The sequence below is a fragment of the Dysidea avara genome, chromosome 12, assembly GCF_963678975.1.
Source record: "Dysidea avara chromosome 12, odDysAvar1.4, whole genome shotgun sequence".
Classification (NCBI taxonomy): domain Eukaryota; kingdom Metazoa; phylum Porifera; class Demospongiae; order Dictyoceratida; family Dysideidae; genus Dysidea; species Dysidea avara.
Window position 1 is genome coordinate 11,325,779 of NC_089283.1, and position 22,781 is coordinate 11,348,559.

General features: G+C 38.7%; 2 protein-coding genes across 2 annotated transcripts in view; both read left to right on the forward strand.

Annotated features, from left to right (window-relative positions):
- The first annotated feature begins 2,998 nt into the window (after positions 1–2,998).
- The window catches only part of LOC136241230 (serine-rich adhesin for platelets-like), a 41,130-nt gene continuing 21,347 nt past the window's right edge, over positions 2,999–22,781 (forward strand). Inside the window, exons 1-5 of the mRNA XM_066032413.1 lie at positions 2,999–3,278; positions 9,234–13,412; positions 13,462–13,641; positions 21,478–21,735; positions 21,824–22,003. Coding sequence (XP_065888485.1) covers positions 3,120–3,278; positions 9,234–13,412; positions 13,462–13,641; positions 21,478–21,735; positions 21,824–22,003 — 4,956 coding nt within the window. The 5' untranslated portion in view covers positions 2,999–3,119. The remainder of the gene's footprint in view (positions 3,279–9,233; positions 13,413–13,461; positions 13,642–21,477; positions 21,736–21,823; positions 22,004–22,781) is intronic.
- Positions 14,574–17,416, forward strand: LOC136241234 (THAP domain-containing protein 2-like). The gene is made up of 2 exons (XM_066032425.1): positions 14,574–17,031; positions 17,100–17,416. Exon 1 carries the CDS (start codon positions 15,455–15,457, stop codon positions 16,262–16,264), a length of 810 nt encoding a protein of 269 aa, XP_065888497.1. The 5' UTR covers positions 14,574–15,454; the 3' UTR covers positions 16,265–17,031; positions 17,100–17,416.

A 22,781-nucleotide genomic window follows, 5' to 3' on the forward strand; every position in this document is an offset into this window, starting at 1 on the left:
TCAAGCCTTAGTGAAGGGTCCTGATGTAGGGAAAGAGAATAGTGCACGTGCTGAATTGTCGCTGTTCAATATAGTGCAGACCAGCTAAATAAATTACTTCACACTTGGACACGCTGACATGGTCCACATTCTGTGGGTATGCCTTACAATGACAGTGTACAGGACCAAGTTCTTGTAAACAATTTCAATTTAGTACATACTGTAACAGTATAGTTGGTATTTTGAAGGCACACACATGTTGCTGTACCTTAATTTGTTTGCTACTGATTATGGAGGATGATTTGATGCCTACCAACTGAGGCGATTCACTTGGTTTGTCTTTTAACTCAGACTCTACTGATTGTGTGCAGTGTAACACCATTTTGCAGTAAATGTACTTGAAATTTAACTGTTAGACTGGAGTGATTCAATTATATCTAATCACGAGCAAGAGTTGAACTTGCACACGCTGGATAACAAATGGCAGAAATGATAACCCTCTTGGGTTTACAGTCTGTACTAATATATTGCAGGTCCCTATGGTGAATGGGTGAATCCCCAAATCTCCAAATTCCCTGTATCCCACCAGTCCCAACATAAGCAGTCCATTGTGTTTATGTTGTGAAGTAACAGCTGCTCGTGCCTAATTGTATAAAATAACAAAGGTTATCTGCACGCACAACATGGGGCAGGATACAAAACCTTGCACGAGACTGCAAAGATTGCAAATGTAATTCAATGCCAATATTTCTGTATTAACTAATTCAATAAAATATTAAAAATTAATTTAAGGTGTTTAATCAAGCAATACAGCTACTCAACCTATACAGCACTGTGCATGACAATAAATTGATTTCAGTGGGGGGTCACTATTCAGTGGACTGGACTACTGGACTGGAACACTGGACTGGACTACTGGACTGACATATTTTTGGTTTTTGCACATTCTATGGTTGGATTTACGGAGTCTTGCTAGTAAGAACTCTTTGGGCACCTGCAGCCCACTTCTAAACACTTCTAAACACTGAAGACATACAGTGGAATATGCGAAAACTGTCTCTTAATAATTTCGCTACTGTTCATTATGTTACTATACAACACTTATTCCTTACCTGGTGTGTAGTAATGCTGCAGGCAGTGCAGGGAATTCTGCCAATGAATGTGACAGCAATAGTTAACCAGCAATCAACTAGCCAGTAGACAATATCCTTCAAGATATATCCTTAGAGCAAGCTTGAGGAGCAAGCTAGTCTCATTAGTCTTGCTCTCACTAGTCTTGCTGTTTCAGTGTAGGGCTTATCAAATAAAGATTATAAGCGCCCATGTTGAAAAATCTCTAATTGGTAAGCCCCTGCACTGACTAGAGAGGTCTGGCCATGCTGGCGAGACTAGCTTGCTCCTCAAGGACATCTCGAAAGATTGTCTACTGGCTAGTTGATCGCTGGTTAACTATTGCTGTCATATTCAGTTCCCTGCACTGCCTGTAGCATTACTACACACCAGGTAAGGAATAAGTGTTGTATAGTGGCATAATGAACAGTAGCAAAATTATTAAGAGACAGTTTTCGCATATTCCACTGTTTGTCTTCAGTGTTTAGAAGTGGGCTGCAGGTACCCAAAGGGTTCTTACTGGCAAGACTCAATAAAACCAACCTCAGAATGTGTAAAAACCAAAAAATATGTCAGTCCAGTAGTCCAGTCCAGTGTTCCAGTCCAGTAGTCCAGTCCACTGAATAGTAACCCCCATTTCAGTGGCTGCTTTGAGCTTCAGTAATGGTGGAGTAATATATAACATACACCTGTAGAATGGCATGACCCACACACTATAGCTAACTGTCACAAATGAAAGGCAAACAGCGTGCACAGATGATTAGGTATGCAGATATTTAACAAAGTTTTACAGATACAACAGGAAGTACTGACGAAAGAAAAATTTGAAGAATTCACAATATTATTAATCAGCTTTGACGAAATAAAATTTGATGAAAAGCAAAAAATAATCTAAACACTGACTTTTGAGTTGCTTATTGGACAAATTAACCAATTTGTCAAATTTTACTTTTGTAAAAATTTTCCTGTTGTAAATTTACAGTTAATATTGTTTCAGAAATTGTACTATAGTATTATCCATTAGCTACGTAGTTATGTTCACAGGCAATTCTAAGGGGAAGGCGATTCTGTAGGTCTAGTTCAACTACCAACACTGCAAAACTATCAACACCACTGCAAGGGGTAATCTAAGCCTCTGCCCCTCTACTATAATTGACCAAGGCAAGTTGAAATATATCTGGACTAAAGGAATTATCACCATGTCTATGTTAGAATTCTGTTCATAGCATTGTAGCCATAAAACATTACAACCAGGCAAACAGTGGTGATCTTGGTGGTGATGTGATACATACTCATGCATACATAACTCACTTCTGTTATCCTGGCAGACCCCTTAGTAGCACGTCATCACAGGCCACTGGCTGCTGTCACCTCTCCCCAGAATCGAGGTTTGATAAAGCGTGTCAGTGTGCTTAATAATTATTATTTTATAAAAGCGCCTAAAGCGCAGTGTTGTTACGTAATTTTACGTAGGGCATCAGACGATGTGAAAGTAACGAAACCCCGAGCGAAACCCGTTTGAAAACAGGCGTTTTTTGCGTGATGATGTCGGTAACAAGTTGTTTTGAACTGGTTGATGTCATCACGCAAACAGTGTAATTTCAAACGGAACTGAAATTCCCGGTAAGCGCCGTGCAAAGTAAAACCCGAGCCCCCATCTGGTCTTTTTTTTTTTTTTTTTTTTTTGAAGATGTAAAGAAAGTAAGAAAACAATTAAATCAAAAACCCAGTCTCTGATTGCACCCAGCCCCCATCTCTGATCTGGTGGTGGTCTGGCGCTGTCCGCCCAGACCTTACAAAGTTATCCTCAAAGTTATCTATGCTTTTTGCGAAGGGGTGGGCGGCGCCAGACTATTAAAAAACTCCAGGACTGGCGCGAGCCCGGCTGTGCACGAGACTACCAGACTTATTGCCTCAGTAGTAGAGTGGGCGATTGGGCGTCAAAAGAATAACATTGTATTTCAGAAATCGATCTTTTCTGCTTTAAATGTCGTAGTAGTGTATCGTATTATTCGGATATTCAATAGGCCATGATGAATAGTGATAACTCACAACAGTCCTCTCAGGATAACTGGGTCCAGAAAAGAGTTCGGAACCTGGAATTGTCTGGTCGACTTCGACACCGCAGTGAACAAGTCAATGCCAAACCCAAGCCAGAATACATTGCTACAAAACGAAATTCTCTACCGGTAAGTAACAGTACAGATACATTGGGACACTCACACACCCTGTACGTATGTTTTAGTGGTCATTAAATTGCTATATAACATATTTTGCGTAGTTGTAGAGTGGCTATATGTACAGATGTAAGTGGCCATTTCACTGGGGAGTGTGTTGACTTGTAACTTATGTACCACAGTGAATAATTGTTAAAGAATTTTTTCATATCGTTGATATCAGCACTTGTGTGATATATAGAAAACTACTGTCAGCTGTATTATACTGGCATCAGTGTATGTTACTTCCCACCGAGCATTTGCCATCCCGATGAACAAATCAAAAGGCTTTAGGATAATTAATGTGTGTTGAGGACTATGATTTTGTTGTAAGATTTTGTTGACTATACTTTTTGAACATAAGCATTTCCCCTTGATGGTTTTTGCTAATAAATAACTAATTCTCAGTAGAGGCCAATGCATAAGGTGTCACCTTATTGATGGAATTTGTATGGGTCTAGCTCTATGGTGACAGTAAACAATTGTAACACGTAATTTTTGGAATACCAGAAGTACGAAGCTATTGTTACTAGCAATGGCTATGGCAGCCTTGAAAAACTTGAGATATATCTTTGCCTTATGGGGTAGTCTGTTTTGTGTCTCTTGTGATTTCCTTTACTTGAATCTCAATAAGAACATATGCAACAAATAATTTGTAGGCTTCTGTTTCTTGGTGTTGGTTGTATGTCAATGCTGCAGTAGCATGCAAAATGTTCATTCAATCCCCTTCTGTATTTTATCTCTCTAGTTTAGATGTGAGCATACTAATAAAACTGGAAATTGTACGTACTAGCAAGTGCCTGTGAGTTGTTTAAAAGAGTGGCTATATGTAAATAGTACATTTGACTCATGATATAAAATTTTAAATGCGCAGTGATATAAAGCTTAGGCATGTCAAATGATGGGTGCAGTCATGGCATCACATCTCTTAACTATTAATCTATCAGTTCAATAGAAGCCATTTTGATAGGCGGGAATCCATGTAGTAGCAGTTAGCACTTTTGTATGATGAATTTAGAAAACACAGGCCAAAGCTTCCTTAACGGGATTTTACTGTACCAGCCGAGACGTCATAGAGCTGTGTAGATTGCAATATTTATTGTGATAAGAACTTATTTAATGGTTTAGGTATGCTATGCATAAACCTTGTAGTGTGTAGCATTGTGTATGTCCTCTATAGTGTCTATCTGTCCATCAATGCATCTGTCCAATCCACCATTTTGTATTAGAGTTACATGCATGTGAAAAGAAATGTTGTGCAAGCTCTACTCGCATTCATAGTCTGAATAGAGCTTAAGGTGGTGTGTCAGCTTTTTAAAGATGTACATTTGGTGTGCCCTTGTAAAGAATTAGTCTTTGTACATGGTGATGGTACCCAGATTAGCAAAGTGCTCTGATGGCACAAGGGATATAGTAGTATCCCATTGCTTTGGCTAAAAGCTTTGCAGTGTGTGCTAAAATCAACCAGCACAAAGTTCTTCGTGAGCATGCAGCTAGTAAATTACACGCTACTTTGAAACCAAAATTTACTGTAGAACACACAAAGGACTTGATTGGAATTAGAAAATCAACACATACTGTAATATATTAATGTTTAAGATTTTGACCAAAATTAAAACATTTCAGAATATGTAAGGAATAGGCTATTGAAAATTTACCCAAGAAAATGTTTAAAAGCTACAGTATGTTTTGCATGCATGCATTAATCCTGTATTATTGAGAAGTTTATGAGATTCATTAACTGTGGAAACCCAACTACTTAACACAAATCTCACATATCTTCAAAAAAAATTCTTAGCTATTATTTTCACGTTATATGATACTTGTAGTATACGAAATCAAACATATTATGGTTATTGTTACGACCACTGTAATACCTTGATATACAGTATTACAAATTTGTAATTACACTACACAAAGTGTACTGAACATGTTAGATAATGCATGAAATAATGCAATAATGAATTTGTAGGCATTATTTCAATGATAGTGGCACTAGTTGTATACAGCTGCTAGTGGATATATCAGTCAATTTTACAGCTACAGTACTGTCTGTACTCATGTCATTAGTCAATTGAAACGTTTACTATATGAATACCATAACTATACACCTGTAGTTGCTGTAACTGTACCTGGAATCATGCATGGTCATGCATTTAACATGTAATGGTACTCAAAGAAGAGTGAGTAATGAATTGTTGAGACTGAGGGTACGTATGGTGCTATAGTGTACATACCTCTGTGTAAAGTTTGCCTCTGTACATGAATGGAGGTTATCATGGACTGACGTGTAGCTACATTACATACACTTCTTACGTAGTCTCATGCCCAGACCCCATATGTGTGAGGTATTTGGGGGAAAAGGTGTGGTGACCAGGCTAGTAAATCTACAAGTATAAGGGATCACTGATTAGGAGCCAGGACTGATATGATAGCCAACAGGTGAAATAAAAATAACTATTTCTAGAAACATGATGTTATTGCATGCCCTTTATTTGTGTTGATTATCAGGTAAGTCTGTGTGCTGCTTTGTCATGCTCACTTTGTTAACTACTGGACCTTGCCAGCTATCAACACTAACTAACGATTATTAAACTTGGTACAATAGAGATAAAACCAAGAGTTCGTAATATTCTTGATAAAACTCACATTTGTCTGGTGGCTCTTCTCCCTGTTGAGCAAAATATTCAAGCTGCGTAGTGCGTACTGTACATGCATATGTCTGTGGCTGGTTTCAGTAAAACCAGTATTACACCCTGCTATCCGAAATTGATGTGTGTTTCTCCAACTAATGCCCACTTACAAGCCATTACAAGCCATTATTGCATGATATGTGTAATACTGGATGTTTCTGTTTCTCACAGTTCTGTCTGTAATTATAGCCTTTGTGGTTTGGTAACAAAGTGCTATAAGCCCTTCCTAGATTGGTTTTATGCACCATTTGGTTGATTGTCTCCAGGGAAATTGTGTTAGTCATGTTGTCTATGATAAGTTCATTAGATGATAATTAAATAGCACTCACTGGCTAGTTTGTATACATCCTTTGATTATGAAGGATGTGGCTAGCTATAGTGCAGTATTGGTTTTCTACAGTTAAGTACTATAAATACTGTTGAGATACACTGTACTGTTCACTATGCTTTAGGTAGTTCAGCACTTGGACGCATGTATGCACTTGCTTCACACATGAACATACACACTACTTGACTACCTGTCCCAGATTCTTCTTTGATCTGGTCCCCCACCCCCATGGGAGACACCCACCCACCTAGCCAAGGGACGCTGGGTAACTTAATTACAAGCCATTTAGTTAGGTATGGACTTCCAAGGGCCACTGACAGTAACGGGGACCTGATGCAATTGACCACGGTGTTAACCTTGTTGTTGGCTTGCAAGGCCAACTCAAGGGCACCCTGGTCTCCACCGTACAGTCAGGGCTAAAGCTGCTACCATTAGCCACACCACCAGAGTGGCATGTTACCAGGCACACCATGAGAAGGTTGGTTGCATACACACACACGCACACACAGAGAGGCAAAACCAAACACGGTCACACCTACACACCAGCACTAGTACTATTCAGATATGTTCCTATGAGTCAGCACATGTAAGGGAGAACTAGTAACCTGTAGGAGACTGTGCCATGTCTCAAAGGTGAAGGCATGTTGACCCAAAGTCCTACTTTGACTTTCACCCATTGTGTGAGACATGGAGAGTTGGTATTTGCTTTCTCAGTTAACACCAGGTATCCATTCATGTCACAGCTGGGTGGGCTGCTTCCCCAGTTGACATCAGGTCCCCATTTAACAGCTTGAACTAAGCATGGAACCTAGACCAGTGTTGGTTGTGATGTCACATACATGAGTGCACTGATGCACGCACACACATACACACACACACACACACACGCACGCACACACACACTAGGGCTGGGACGAAGCTTCGAATGTTTCATGGGCTCGAAGCTTAAATAAATCGAATTATAAATGTATCCCTCGAAGCTTCGTAATGCACTTATAGTCTACAAAAGAATTACAAATAAACGTCGTTATCTTTATTGCAGCTGCTTATTCTTCTTGCATGATCAATGTTCATCTCTTCGCGACCAATCTTCGTGTGCCACGCCCACTTTAAAATCATTGCAGTTCAGCTTGCTAGTTGCTATCATAGTTGCAGCCTTAAAACACCCTATAAAGTGATAGATAATGCATGGAAAACATCCTTTTAGCCATTAGTTGGTGTTTCCTTATGCATGATTGCAGTATAGCGGACACGCCCATTTGCAATTGATTGATCGTGTCAATCAGTACTGCTACTATGCACTTTCCAAATGCTTACAAACTTACTAAATAGGTTTAGAAAGATAAAACTTAAGAAATATGTGCATAAATACAAGAAAACCTGTAACTTGCAAGCTAACACCAAAGCTTTGAATGTTCGAACATTTTATTAGCGAATGTTTGAAGGTAAATTTCAATATTTGTCCCAGCCCTAACACACACACACACACACACACACACACACACACACACACACACACACACACACACACACACACACACACACACACACACACACACACACACACACACACACATGTGCACGCACTCACACACTGCTTTTCTATTATGGTTCATCAGCCATAAGTGCCAACTACATGTATATAAGCCAAACTCTATTAAATTTCCAAAGCACACTAAAATGAAACACTATATCTAGTGAAGTGTTACCATTGTACTAGGTAATAGGTGAATTCCCTACATACAGTGTGCCCTACTGTTTTCTTACCTTGTTATACTAGCTAGCAGACATGAAGCTATGAATGCAGTACGTAGGTATACCAGTGAAATATAATCCCTCAAGGTTATCAAGTGTTATTCAAGAGTTTGCCTAATACATGCTGTAGAGACTTTTTGGTGTAATGCTTTTGTCACTACAAACCCTTAAAATGGTTATTTCAACAGGGAGTCAGCATCAACTAAAGCTGTTTTTCAGCTGTGCCCAATAGTAAAGATGCAGGCTTCCAGAATGTACATACGCTATATAAATTTATGAACAACACACATTCTTATTGGTAACACAATATGTTCACATGGCTGTACTGTAAATTCCATGTGGCCATGAACTTGACTAGAAATGGTAACCAGTAGTACTTGATACCAGCTGTAGTTCAAATTGTAATTTAAAGAGAACATTGTGAGAGATACAGTACACATACACTGTTTGTTTGTGGCACTGTAAATCGATTATTCTTTGTTATGTCATGTGTTTGAGATGATAATGACGCGAAATATTGTACTATATATACTTGTAGGAAAATAGTATTCTAACCCAAAAGGTCATTTTGTGTAATATTTTTATTGTACTACGTATTACTGTGAAACTCCATGGCAATTTGTGTATTCATTTATATTTCATGTTTGAACTCAAAACAGTCCATCTGTAAAAAATTGTAGCTTTCAAGGCTACCATCAAGAGGTGAAATCAACCATAGCAGAAATTTTGCAAGAACTACAAAACAGTTGAGAAGATACTATAGTTGTAATTCTACAGTAGCATTATAGCAAGTGTTAATATGGAAAGGAGAGTATCTAACATTGTATAGTCATATAAAAGATCATTACATAGAAGTTAAAGATGTACGCATGGGTCCAAACAGACAACAGTCAAATATAAGTAACAGAATACATAATACAGTATATGCAAAATCGGAAATGGTGTATATGTGTAAATACAGTATGCAGAGAACTAGTTATGAGTATACTTTTTTGTGTACAGTATATACAGTATGCATATACAGCCCTGTACATACACTGTATGTACATACTTACATATGCACGTAATAAATAAGTACAGGTTCTTATTTATTAATATGTGTAGTATGTGCTTTGTAAACAATCATTATAGCTGTTGTCTTGCTGTCTATAGCCTCCTGTCCCTAATCGTCGTAGTAGTTTATCAAGGTCTCAAGATAAGAAACAGCCATCGGATGTAAAGCCATTACCACCAACCAAAGCAAGATCTATTTCTCCAACTTCAACTCAGATAACTTCTGAACCTACACCAACTATAACTCCTATGGAGATACCAGAACCTCCAGTTCGGAAATCTTCATTAACTTCACCCAGTCACCTCATTGCTAGCAGAATGTCCATGTTTCAGTGCAAGGAACCTACAGTACAAGACAAAAGTGGCACTATTGGGAGATCACGTTTATCAGGTAAACAGGTTACACAAGAATCATCTCAAATTACTAGTGAGTTTAAATCCAGTAAACTTTCATCACCATCTCACAGTGCAGCAAGCAGTTCTATTGCACAATCAAGTGCCTCTAAAAGCTCAACTAAAAGTCGACCCGCAGTTTCCAGCAAGCCAACTGATACCAAAACGAGTGTGCCTGCTAAAACTTCTGGCTTACGTACACCTAGTAAGCCATCAGTTAAACCTAAACCAACTGCAACCTCTACATCAAAAACAACTAGTAGAATTTCAAAACCAGTAAGTAGGTCAAGTTCAGGAAGATCTCAAGATGGTAAATCATTATCACGTTCTCAAGATGGTAAATCATTATCACATTCTCAAGATAGTAAATCATTATCACGTTCTCAAGATAGTAAATCATTGTCACGTTCTCTGAAGCCACCTATAGCAAGTACGAAACCAAAGACTGAACCTAAAGTAGATATAAAGCAATCACCTCAACGTAAAGTTATGAATGGAAAGACAACCACAAGCAAAGCAGGACTAAGTCAGGCTTCAGGATTATGTAAATCGAGCATTGACAGTAGATCACCTAGCCCAAAGAGTGATAGTGGTAAAATTGAAAGCCCTAAAACCACACGTAAATTTGTCACCAATGCTAAGAGTGGTATTCCTTCTAAATCTGCAACCAGATTGTCTGGCAAGGCATCTATGCCACTTCCTGTAAAGCCAAAGCCACCACCTAAAACTACATCAAAGTCAACCAATTCAAAGTCAACTGCATCAAAGTCAGCATCAAAAGCAGTTGGGAAGCAAAACGTTGCACCTAAAGTAGATAGTGCAGAGGCCTCTAGCAGAAAGCTAAGTTCTCCAGTACTTCCTCCTAAGCCAGCAGAAATAAACGATTTTCCAATTTGTAAAGAATTCATTGATGACCAAGCTCAGCAAGAAACAACATACACATGCAATCAAACACCTGTCAGCACTTCGGTGAATCAGACAGTTACAGAAACCTCCAATAATGTTGATACTGTTTCCATAGATAAAGTTAAAACTCCAGAAAACACAAGCCATGGCACAGTTGATGATGAAATATATGATGATGTCATTCATTTAATGGACCATAGCAAGAATGCTATTCTTCCTTCAGTTATTGACCCTTCAAATTATCCAAATGGAAAGGAAGGTAACAATATACAAAAGGATGGAATTACTTCTGTACCAGTTGTGGTTGCCTCATCTATGCCTTTACCTTTTGAAAGTTCAACCACTGAGTCTAAAAATGCTCCACTGATTAATAAAACAGTTCATGATGCACCCTGTATAAAGAATGGCACTTTAGCACAGAGTGTTTTTGTACATGAAGTTCCACCTACTAAAGATGAACATATCAGTGATATTGAACACATTGCAGACAGCAATAATAAAGTCAGTGATAATGTGCAGAGTACTACTGTGGAATTACCAGATCTCAAGCCTTGCTCCAGTGAAGTGGAACCTGCAGTTCATACTGCTGATGATATATATGATGATGTTGTGGTGCAAAACACAGCTACAAACACAATAGGTACTACTAGCCATGTGGAACCTGTAACCCTCGCTGCTGATGATATATATGATGACGTAGTACATAGTAATAGTGCTACAAGGTCAATGAAGCCTACTACCTCCAATGAGGCTGAACCTGTAACTCTCACTGCTGATGATATATATGATGACGTGGAACATAGTAGTACTGCTGCAGGCTCAATGAAGCTTATTACCTCCAATGAGGTTGAACCTGTAACTCTCACTGCTGATGATATATATGATGACATGGAACATAGTAATACTACTGCAGGTTCAATGAAGCTTACTACCTCCAATGAGCCTGAGGTTCACACTGCTGATGATATCTATGATGATGTCCTGTTCCCTCAAGTTGGCCATAAAGCGTCTTCAGAAGGGTCACAGTGTATGCATTTTTCAGATATAGACATTATACCATGTCAAGAAAATGCTAAAAAGTTGTCCAAATCTCCTTCCCTTCAACTGCAGCAAATCAAAGAAGTAGGACAATCTCCTCAGCTCCAATATGTTGAAGAAACCATGGCTGAAATGAATTATGGCAACATACATGAAATGGGAGACACTGGTGTTAAGCAAAGTGAACTTCAGAGCAGCAGTGACGATGACATTGAAGTTGTGGAACTGACCCAGAGTCCACGGCAGAGTAGAGTTGCCCGTTTCCAGAGGGCCGTGGATAAAGATTTTGGCTGTCGAGATTCTGGTTTAGGAATAGAAGCTTACTATGACAAAATTGATATACCAAGTGATGTTGCAATAGAGCCTGCATTTTATGATGAAATTAACAACAGAGAGCAACTGGAGACAATATCAAGCACTGAAGATGTGCTACAAACTGAATCAAGTACAGAAGATGTAATAAACTTTGCAGATCTTGCTCCACCTCCATTACCACCACGATCAGATACCATGATAGAGGAGAAAATGATACATGACTTGCCAAGGCATTTGGTTGAGGAGTCACCAAAACTCATAGAGGCGACAACTGTAGAAAGTGGTTTTGAAGATCAGTGGTTAGATGGTCAGAACAGTGAGGAAAGGGGTCGCAGTAAGCAATCAGCAGTTGAACAAGAATCTCTTCAAGATAATGGCAATTCTCCACCTCCTTTACCACCAAGAAGACCTCGCAGTTCCCTAGTTAGCCTAGAAGACAAACCAAATTCTCCTCCTATTGATAAGGATATATCACACAGATCTAGGTCGGGGTCCCCACAAGTAACTACATTACCACCTAGAGGAAGTTCTTCTCCGCAGTTGCATAGTTCTAAAGAACTTGCAAGCAGTAATAGTTCACTGGCACCATCTCATTCAGCTGTTAGTATACTCAGTAGTAGGTCAGAGAATGTTACTGATGTGGGCAGTGATGCATCTAGGCCAAACAGTTTTGTAGAATCTGGTGGTGAAACTCCTAGTGAGCACAAAAAGGAAAAATCTAAATTTTCACTTGGTATTTTTAGTCGTAAAAAATCAGACAGACGAAAGAAATCTGTAGACAAATCTACAGAGAAATCAACAGAAAACACTGAAGAAATTGAACACATCAGACCAAGGGCATCATCCTTAGGTCATAGTTTAGCTAGGAAGAAAAGTTCTAGGCAAGCAATGAAGAAAAAAGGCTCTGTGCCTCCAGAATTAGAGTATAGTCTTCCAGATCCTATCCATATTGTAGGTGATGAAGAGTATGACGATTGCACTGTAATTCAAAATAACTGGAAATCACCACCAGCACAAGAATCTACTAATGCTGATGCAACAATTGCACACGCATCACTCAATGACCTTGGTCCTGAAATAAAGAATGTTACTCAAGCTGCAAGCTGTAGTTTAGAAAACCAAAGAGAAGTCAAAAAATCAACTGAAAGTCTTGGATCGTTTACACAGAACTTTGAGGACAGCAGTGGCTGGTTTGACGATATCTATGATATGGTAGCTAATTCTTCTACTACAAGTGTCACAGATGGTACACCAACAATAGCTGTCAACAATGAAGATGAGATCTATGATGCGGTGGCTCCAGATTTAGTACCTAACACTAATAAAACCAGTGGATTAACTGTTATGGTTACTGATAGTCCTAATTTAAATAAAAGAGCCTCTGGAGAAAGCTCTTACGATTCAAGTGGTTCATTTGATAGCTATGATGAAGAAAACGAAGGAGATGAATTGGCTCCTTTAAATTCTGAGTTGAGTCCTGCTACGATAAAAGGTCGTACAATGCCTCAACGTCAGTCACAAGCCAAATCCCAGTCTCAGTATAGGCCAAGATCATGTAGCTATAATGATGCTAATCAGATTATTCAAATTGTACAAACTAAAAGAAATATAGAAGAAATCAAAGAGGTGAGCTAATAATTGTATACATTGTTACCCAATTGCATAACATCTAAAGGATGTAATGGAGACTACACTGGTGTATGCTGATGCAGTATTTGACTATGTGTCTACTGAAGATGGCGACTTGAAGTTTTCTGCTAACGATGTTATAGAGGTGATAGACATGACTCGTGATGATTGGTGGCTGGGCTACATCAATGAAATTTCAGGATGGTTTCCTGCCAGCTATGTTAGAGTAAGTGCACAACTAGTAATCAGTCATTAAGTACATGTAAGAATACAATACCATAGTGCACTGTAGAAAAAACTGGGTGATGAAAATAGCTTTAATATACGTTTCACAGATGTTTTAGATAATAACGACTATACCCCTTTCAATATCAAATTGTTTTTAAGATCATGCAATTTCTTCAAACCATTGTACTATGCATGCTGATAAGGTAAGTTGTACCAATCTGTACCAATCTGTACCTTAAAGAGCCGATACAGTACCAATCCATTATTTGTGGCTACAGGTGTACTGGTGTGACAGTTTTAATTGATTAGTGTTTCTCTGCCAGGTGTACTGTAATAATAGAATAGCTTTGGAGGGAAATTAAATGTTTATTATATTCACTGACTAGTTTAACTACATGTAGGTGATACAGTGGAACTTCTCTATTCTGGACCAAACATATTTGTCCTTATTATAGAGGTTTCAGTAATTCAGAGTTTTTTTTTTTTTGTATTGTACATCATTGAAGCATATACAATAGTTCAGTATAATAATTACGCTGTATTATATTCACACACTATACAGACAGTTATCCAATACAGATAAGAGTATTATATACAAGTGATATCACACACCAGAAAAATTATCCAGTATGTAAGCATGCGGAATAGCTAGCTAATATATAGTCTCACAAGAGTCATCCAATGTTGAAAAGCATATACTGTACACACTACTTCAATATAGTTACACACTAGAAAAAGTCATCCAGTGGGGATTGCTTTGTGCTTTGTAGTACAGGGCAGTGGAGGCGTACAACTTCATTACTGAGCTTAGATGATTCTATAGCCACGTCTGGATGAGCTTTTCTCTCCAAGAAGAAAGCAACATCTTCTAATGCTTGAACTACTTCTGGATACGTTTTCACCTTAGAAACTATTTCTATGTCACCTGTATCATCTTCATTGATATTGTCATCATTCAAGACCGGTTGTTCACTTCCATCATCATTGATCCTAGGTGTTTCCCATGTTTCACTAAATGTGTCATCACACACTGGGGATCTCATTGTCAGTATTAATAAACTCATCAACTGAACAATGCTCCTGGATGGGGTTGACCTGCTCTATTAAGCTTTGTAAATCTGCTGCATCAACACTGTTATCTAAATCCTCAAATGGGTCTTCATCACTGTCGCTGCCTCTAGTGACCACATTAAACTGTTTTGTTAGAATATCTGCTCTGTGGAAGCATTTCTTGACAGTATCTGATGATACCATTTGCCATGCTTGAGCAATCCACCTGATGGACTTAAGAATGTTTACTGATTGTACAACATCATAAGCCGAGAAACATTCCTCAACTTGGGAAAGTACATGGTATAGCAAAAGCTTACGATAATATACTTTGAAAGTTTTGATACCCCAAGATCAAGAGGCTGAAGAACTGCTGTTGTATTTGCAGGTAGAAATGCTATCTTGATGTTGCTGTATTTGCCAACTAAATCCTCAGGATGGCAACCAGCATTCTCCATAAACAAAATAATCGAACGGTGCACTTCTCATAGATTCTCACAGTGTATAAATGTACCTCTAAGAATGGACACATTACTAGCTACATTGCAATGTTACAAGTGATTTATTCTGTAAGTTCTTCATACGTGTTTTTAAGCAAGCGATGAAAGGGACCATACAGACGATATACGTAAGGTATCCAGCTCCTCGGTTAAGCTTGTCACCTGTAACTTTACATGTGCCTTTGTTAAAGTATCTTTGAATGAACTGTGACAAAAGCAGAGCTAAATGGTAGGGAATGTGTTCTCCAACTTCCGGTGGTCATGGCAACTGCATTCTTGTCCGCTTCATTTTCAGGCACCCATTTCAGTAATATTACTTCACCAATAGACAAATTTCATAATAACCGAATATGTTCGAAACGGGGCAACCACAAAATATTGTTTCTTGGTGATAATGAAATTTTGTCTCGTAGTTTTGCAATGCCAACTCATGACCACTGTTGCGTTCCTCAGTGCACTAATAGACGGAACAAGAACCCGGAACTATCGTATCACACTTTCCCTAAGACCGCAGAACTAAAGAAGAAGTGGATAATGGCTATACAACGGGATGAAGGACCAACATTTAAAGTCACGAATAATACAGTAGTGTGCAGTGCTCACTTCGTGCCATCAGACTATACAGTGGGTCAGCGTCAAGGTAGACTAGCTGAGGGACTAGCTTCTTCATTTAACACTACGAAGAGACTTAAACGGCTGAAGAATGGTGCTGTTCCCTCATTGTTTTCGTTTCGTGTTGTACAGGCCAAGATACCTTGTCGTACCTTAATCCGATATACGGGCCCACTGCCTGTATATGGACCTCCAACTTACACCCAACATTTAGAAGAAGCGTTGAAGAAGGCTGACAGTGAATTAGATAAGGCTAAGAATGAAGTAGTTAAGGCTAAGAATGAAGTAGTTAAGGAGACAGCCAAAGTTTTGGAGCTGCAGCAAGAGCAACAACTGTCATATCGCCACTTAGTAGAACAGGAGAATCTGCACAAACAGACTAACAGGAAGGGAAATTCAGATCTAGAGTACTATACTGGGTTAATGCAGACCAGTTTATTACATGCTTCAACTTCTTGAACCCTTATCACATGATAACAGCAGAACAAGCTCAGGTAGATAACCATGTTCAAAGCAGGGGTTCTGGCCCCAAGCATTTGCTTTGCTTAGAGGATCAGTTTTTGCTTGTTCTCATGAGATTAAGGTTAAACCTCTTTGAACGTGACCTGTCGACACGTTTTAACATTAGCGAAGCAACTGTCTCCCGGGTTTTTACAAGATGGATTAACTTTATGTACTTGAGGCTAGGACTTTTACCATTGTGGCCATCAAGTGTCTCTGTAGAAAAAAGCATGCCAGTGGTTTTTAAGGAAGCATACCCTACGACATTTTGTATTATTGATGCTACTGAGCTGATGTGTGAGGTTCCTGCATCTCTTTGTTTACAGTCTCAATGTTATTCATCTTACAAATCCCACACAACACTCAAGCAGGTTTCTGCCCAGAAATTCCTGAGTGGTGGCCTAAAGTTAATATGAACTGATATGTTGTGTGTTATATTAGAGTATTTTGCACGTGTATCAGTGATATATGTAAGAATTGTACTGGTCGGATTTAAGAGGGTACTGGTCGGTTTTTAGAGGTACTGGTCATTTTGAACCACTGCTGACCAGTGTGGGCAGAACCCTGCTCAAGGGATTACTAGCAGTTGCACCTAACGATGCAATAATTTTTGTAAGTCAGTTGTACACAGGATCGATTAGTGACAGGGAACTCACCAAGCAGAGTGGATTTCTTGAGTTGCTTAGAAATGTGCCCAGAGGAAAGTCCATTATGGCAGACAAAAGGTTTGATATACAGGACCTACATGTACTAGTTTCACATGGTTTATTGTTAAATATTCCTCCTTTTAAAGGATCAACTCCATTAAGAATCACTGACGTACATAAAACACAAACTATTGCACGGATTCGTATACATGTGGAAAGAGTTATAGGCCAGGTCAAGTGTCGTTACAACATATTACAAGGTGTTATACCATTAGTAACTGCTGGATCTCTCAACCAAATTTGGACAGTATGCTGTATGTTGACAAACTTTCGTGGACCTATTATTGATGAAGAACCCACATAAACTTATTATACATTAACTGATATACTCACAACACAACACTTGTGCTGTAAAGCATTAAAAAATTAAAAAATAAGTAAATAAAAAACAAGTTTACATGTGTTTCTGTATAATTATATACCTATAATACAAACATTTCAAGGCATATATGTTATAATGGAAAGAATGCAAGGTAGGTAACATACTGTTCCCAGAAAGTACTGCTGTATGTAATCCTGTATGTGCATCTGTGCTGGAAGAAATCCAAACCATACCATCAGGTCACACCATTCTATTCCAGTAATGGCAAGCTGACCTTGAATCTGGTACATGTATTCATGATCTTGCTTCAACTGTGGCCTTCCCTCTACTAGTTTACAACAAAAGTGAGGATTACTGCATGCTTGTGTGACTGTCTGTCCAAAGACTGAATATGGACACTTTATTTCTAGTAGTCCCCAGCTTCCATTAACATTGACTAGACGGTCAGGGCTAGCACCCAAGAACCTGTACTTGGTATGCAATACTAGACCGCAAGTTCTCATTGAAATAGGAATTCCATTGTTCACATGCATTGCAAGATATGAACTAGCTGCCACACCTTCATAGTACCTACCATGTTGTATTGCAGGCAAGTGACTCAAGTCAGGGGGATTTAGTAAAGAACCCACAAATGAATCTGATATAGATTTTTCTCGGCTACAAATACGCTTAAAGTTAGAAGAAGTAAGAGTAATGGTATGGTATTCTTTCCACAAATCACAGTTATGCTGTCCTAGTGTTGCTTGCTCTATTTGACATGATTCATTGAGTGATATTACTGCCATTGGCAATAGTGTGCAATTTACATGGTCACAAAAGGGTAACATCTGCTTGCCAGCATCAATGATTGTTTGTGGTTGTGAATGGGATAATTGTTCAGTAACTAGTTCAGGTGGTTGAGTATCAGATGGTGTTGACACTACAGGTAAGTGGCATGACAGTACACTGCCCTGTGGTACTAGTCCAAACTGAGTCCTGGTAAATGTAACATCAGTATCTACTTCTGGCAAAATACTAAACAAACGGCTACTTGTTTCTAATGAGTTTTTGAAAGTTATAATATCGTCAGCAGTTACTTTTTGTGTCACTTCATCTCTTGCTTCATACAATGAGCATTTTATAGCCATTTTTTACGTTCTGTTTCACCCTTTGCACGCTCAACAGTTGTCTGCATAATTGGTTTGGGATCAACATCACGCTTCCTTGGTCCCCAAGTTTGTTTTACAGATGTACACGACTGTGGGCCTGGTAATTCATTACTTACTTCTGTCGTCTTGAGACAATATTTCTCAAGAACAAGTAGTAGAGCAAAAACATGCTGGCAAAATCCCCCATTTCTGCCTGCTGGACAAGAATAATAGGCTGCGTACTCCACACCTTCATTTGATATCATTACTTTCTGATTATATTTCACAGATTTTTGTTGTGATGCCCAACATTTTGATTGCACATACCACATGTCCTCCTCCTTGTGGATCTTAACTTCATGCAAATAGCCCCAGAAAAAGAAATCATAACCTCTTCTCAGAGGTTTCTGTACAACAACAACATTGTCACTACCTACAAGAGCTCAAAAATAACATTATAACATACAATGATTCTTTACCAGGGACTTTTTTCCGGTCTTCAGCAGGTGTTTCAGGATTACATTTGTTGTAACAGTTGGGAATTCTGTCGGTGAGGTGGACCATCCAGTTGCAGGCCAAACAGGTGGAGAAATATGACTAGCTACAACACTGCCAACAGGTGTTGCTGTCCTGGACTTTCCTTTCGCTGCTTCCACATTATGGTGGTAGAACCTTGCCCTTAATGAGTACAAATATTGCTAGTTAGTAACGGGTTTCATAATTACTTGTGTAGAACCAAAAATATCCAGCCCGTACAGTTTATTTTAAGAGAAGTAGTCTCTGCTTACCTTTCCAAAAGTTCGTGTTTTCTTCCGCTAATACGACCACCGCGTTCCCTTAAGTATTTTTTCAACGCTTCAACTGTCCACGAATTAATTGGCGTACAAACTGTTTCAGTTGCTGGGAATTCACCTCGTAAACCACCTTCCAAACCACAATTCGTGGTAGCCATGTAACCGAGCTTGCCCCGTCTGGGCGTCACGTGATTTATTATGAAATTTGTCTATTCTAGGATTGTCCGCAATACGGAATAGAGAGGTTCCGCTTTCAGAGGTTTTGTAGTGTACAAATTGGGGGTATGGAAATATTCTGGACCAAAGGAAATTGTCTGCATTATGGAGGTGGGAAGTCCATTAAGAGAGGTTCCACTGTATACCACAGTTTGTGGCTACGCTTATCATATATAATGTATAACTTCACACATTCCATGAAATCCTTCCCTAAACACTAAACAAGTCTCTAATAACAAGCACCATGGCCAAGTATGATTTACCTTTGATTGTTGAGTAAATTGTCTTGTCTCCTTTGTCAGCATTCACAAGTAGTTGGGTTTGGCATTGTACATGTAAATGCCTAATCCACTACCAATTTCAATCACTGACAGGTAATTTCCATCTCTCATCATCATATATACTCACTGTCCCTCAATTTCAAGAGCCATGCATATATTTTAGTCATATCCAGATCCCTCATAAGTGTGTTACAACTTTTTAATCTCAACTGCAGTTACTAGTAGAATGTGCTGCTACTTTGAAATTACAGTAGGATATCCATATGCATATCATGCAGTAAGTTAAGTATACATGTATATTATGATATGGATGGAATGCAAGTGGAAATGATACTATTTAACATTATTAAGTGGGTTGTGTTTTTTTTTGTCAGCTATACATAGATTGTACACTTAGAGAAAATTAGAGGAAACCTTTTCAAGGTTGCTTGTAGGATATAAAGTACGTTTTTGACGATAAATACTTTGTGGATTAGAAGCTAGACCATACAAGAAGCAAAATTTTGTCTCAAATTTGTATCAGTATCATACACTACGATAGTAGTGTATAGTAGGGACCACAAAGGAGTAGGCGTGGCCCACGAAATAAAATAACCCAAAAAACAGCCTCAATTTTCCCCGACGACAATGAGGCAGTATTGGTTAGGTAAAACTAAGCTTTCAGATCAACCCGAAATGCTTTCAACAAGTTGCTACGGAATTTTAAAAATAATTTATTTAACGGAATTTTCTACTGACTGACTGAGTAAGTAACTGACTGACTGACTGATTCCTCAGACAAATGTAACTCGATAACGGCTAAGGCTACAGACTTGATTTTTTCACTGTTCGATGTTGCTTTGCCCCAAGAGGTGCCTTTTGGCATACCACAGTACGTACAATGCATTCTTCATGGACTTGCCAGTGTTCTCCTTTGTGTGCCATTCATCTTTGCTGACAGGGAAAAGTGTCGATTTGGCGGTAGAACGTGATGGCTTCCTTTCGGTCTGTATTTTTGATAGTGGTTACTTCGATTGCAGAGGTGCTTTTCGAACAGTTTTTGATTTGTACTGCTGTGCAACGGGTCGAACATAGCTGACAATGAAGCATAATGAATACTTCACTTTTTAGATGATAATTGATATAACTGGGGGGCGCGGCACCATTTCTTTCTTTTGGTATGCGTGAGTTGCAGAGGTGCTTTTCGAACAGGTCTTGATTGAACATTGCTGACAACGAAGCATAATGGATACTTCACGTTTCAGACGATATAGCTGGGGCGCGCAGCGCCATTTCAGATGCGGTATGCGTGGGTTCACCAGTCATAATAATTATTTACAAAAAAAGTACAAAGAAAAATTTGGAATTTTCAACTAGCATAGCACATCGATAAAAAGTACTAAAACAAGCTGGAGTAGTGCATGATATTACTGTAAATCACAATATTAAATCACGATAAAACAATAAGAAGTCTTATATCCCTACTGTGCATTTCCGTTATATCCTTACCACAGTAGTGATATAACACTTCTTATTGCTTTACTGTTATTTAATATCGTGCACTACTCCAGCTTGTTTCAGTACTTTTTATTGATGTGCTATGGTCCCTGCTCTAGTTGAAAATTCCAAATTTTTCTGTGTACTTTATACACACTGGTTAGTTGTATGGCCAAACAATCTAAGTTCCTCAGTTCTGATATATACTGCATCACAATTAACTTGCGCTATTTAACTATATTTTACAGATTAGAGTAGGGCAAGAACCAGAAGTGCCAGTTAACACCGGTGCTGAAGAAGCAAGTTTGCTTGAACTTCAGCGTCTCGATTCAAGTGATGGTAAAAATGTCACACCAACTAGAAGTGCTAGGAAAACTGTTCGTCGAGCATCAACTGAAGGACTACTGGATAAGAAACTGTCACGGTCAGAATATCGAGCTAAAATAGTAGAGGAGATAGTCTCAACAGAGCGAACTTACGTGAAATATTTAGAAGATGTTGTTGAGGTAATGTGTAAAACTCTTTGTGTTGTTTTCTGTATGCAATTGTTGCTGTACCTTGTAATATAAATAATGGTAGTGATTTTATTCACAGGGCTACATGCAGCGGTGTATTTCCTACCCTCATTTGTTTAGTCCAGAAAGAATAGAGGCTATATTTTCTAACATTTTGGAAATCATAGCATTTCAAAAAAAGTTTCTTATGCAGTTGGAGTCTTGCATTATACCTGCAGACATGTATCGTTCACAGATTGGTGCTGTTTTTCTTGATCGTGTAAGTTACCATATTCTGGAATTACTGTATGTGCCAGATTGTGTACTGTAGATTGTATTTTTAAACAGTTGTATGATTTAGAATGATAGGAATCCTATCATTCCTCACTTGTTGGCTGTTGTATCACTAATATAGCTGTACTGCGTAAGTAGTGAAGGTTAGACACTTCCCTCACTTATGGATTCTTGTTTATAAATACCTGAGGTGTGTACAAAATTGCAGCCACCTCCTTAATAAGGTCAACAAAGTATTTACTGGTAAATAGGTTAATCAGTTTGTGGTAGTAGTAGTAGTAATTAGTGCTGCACTGATAATTGGATCAGTTATCGGAAGATTCATATATCGGCTGTGTTTTTTGTATATTGGTATCAGATCGGCACCACAATGAAAACGGTAGCAGATGCAGATACTGTATTTGTTTAGAAAGATATGCTCATGTGCACCAAGTGATATTTACAAATGCATTGAATCAAGACACACGGTAGTGTGTCGTGTGGCCCAAGAAGCCGGCACGCCACACTGTGAGTATATTTACAGGAAGAAAGTAAACGCGATTTTCACACCTTTGTAGCTCCGTGATTCCTTATCTGATTGGAACCAAAGTTGCTACAGAAGCGTCGGCTAGGTAGGGGAGTCCACATTCCAAATTTGAAGAAAATCGCTCCAGCCATTTCCGAGATACAATCAGCCAAAGTTAGGGTTTTTTCTTCGTTTTTTTTCTTCTACTACTTCTTTTCGCACACTTTGCAAAATCCGCCATAAAACATGAATTTATGCT

Coding starts and splice junctions, on each gene's coding strand:
- LOC136241234 (XM_066032425.1), top strand. CDS start 15,455: ATGGCAACTGCATTCTTGTCCGCTTCATTTTCAGGCACCCATTTCAGT.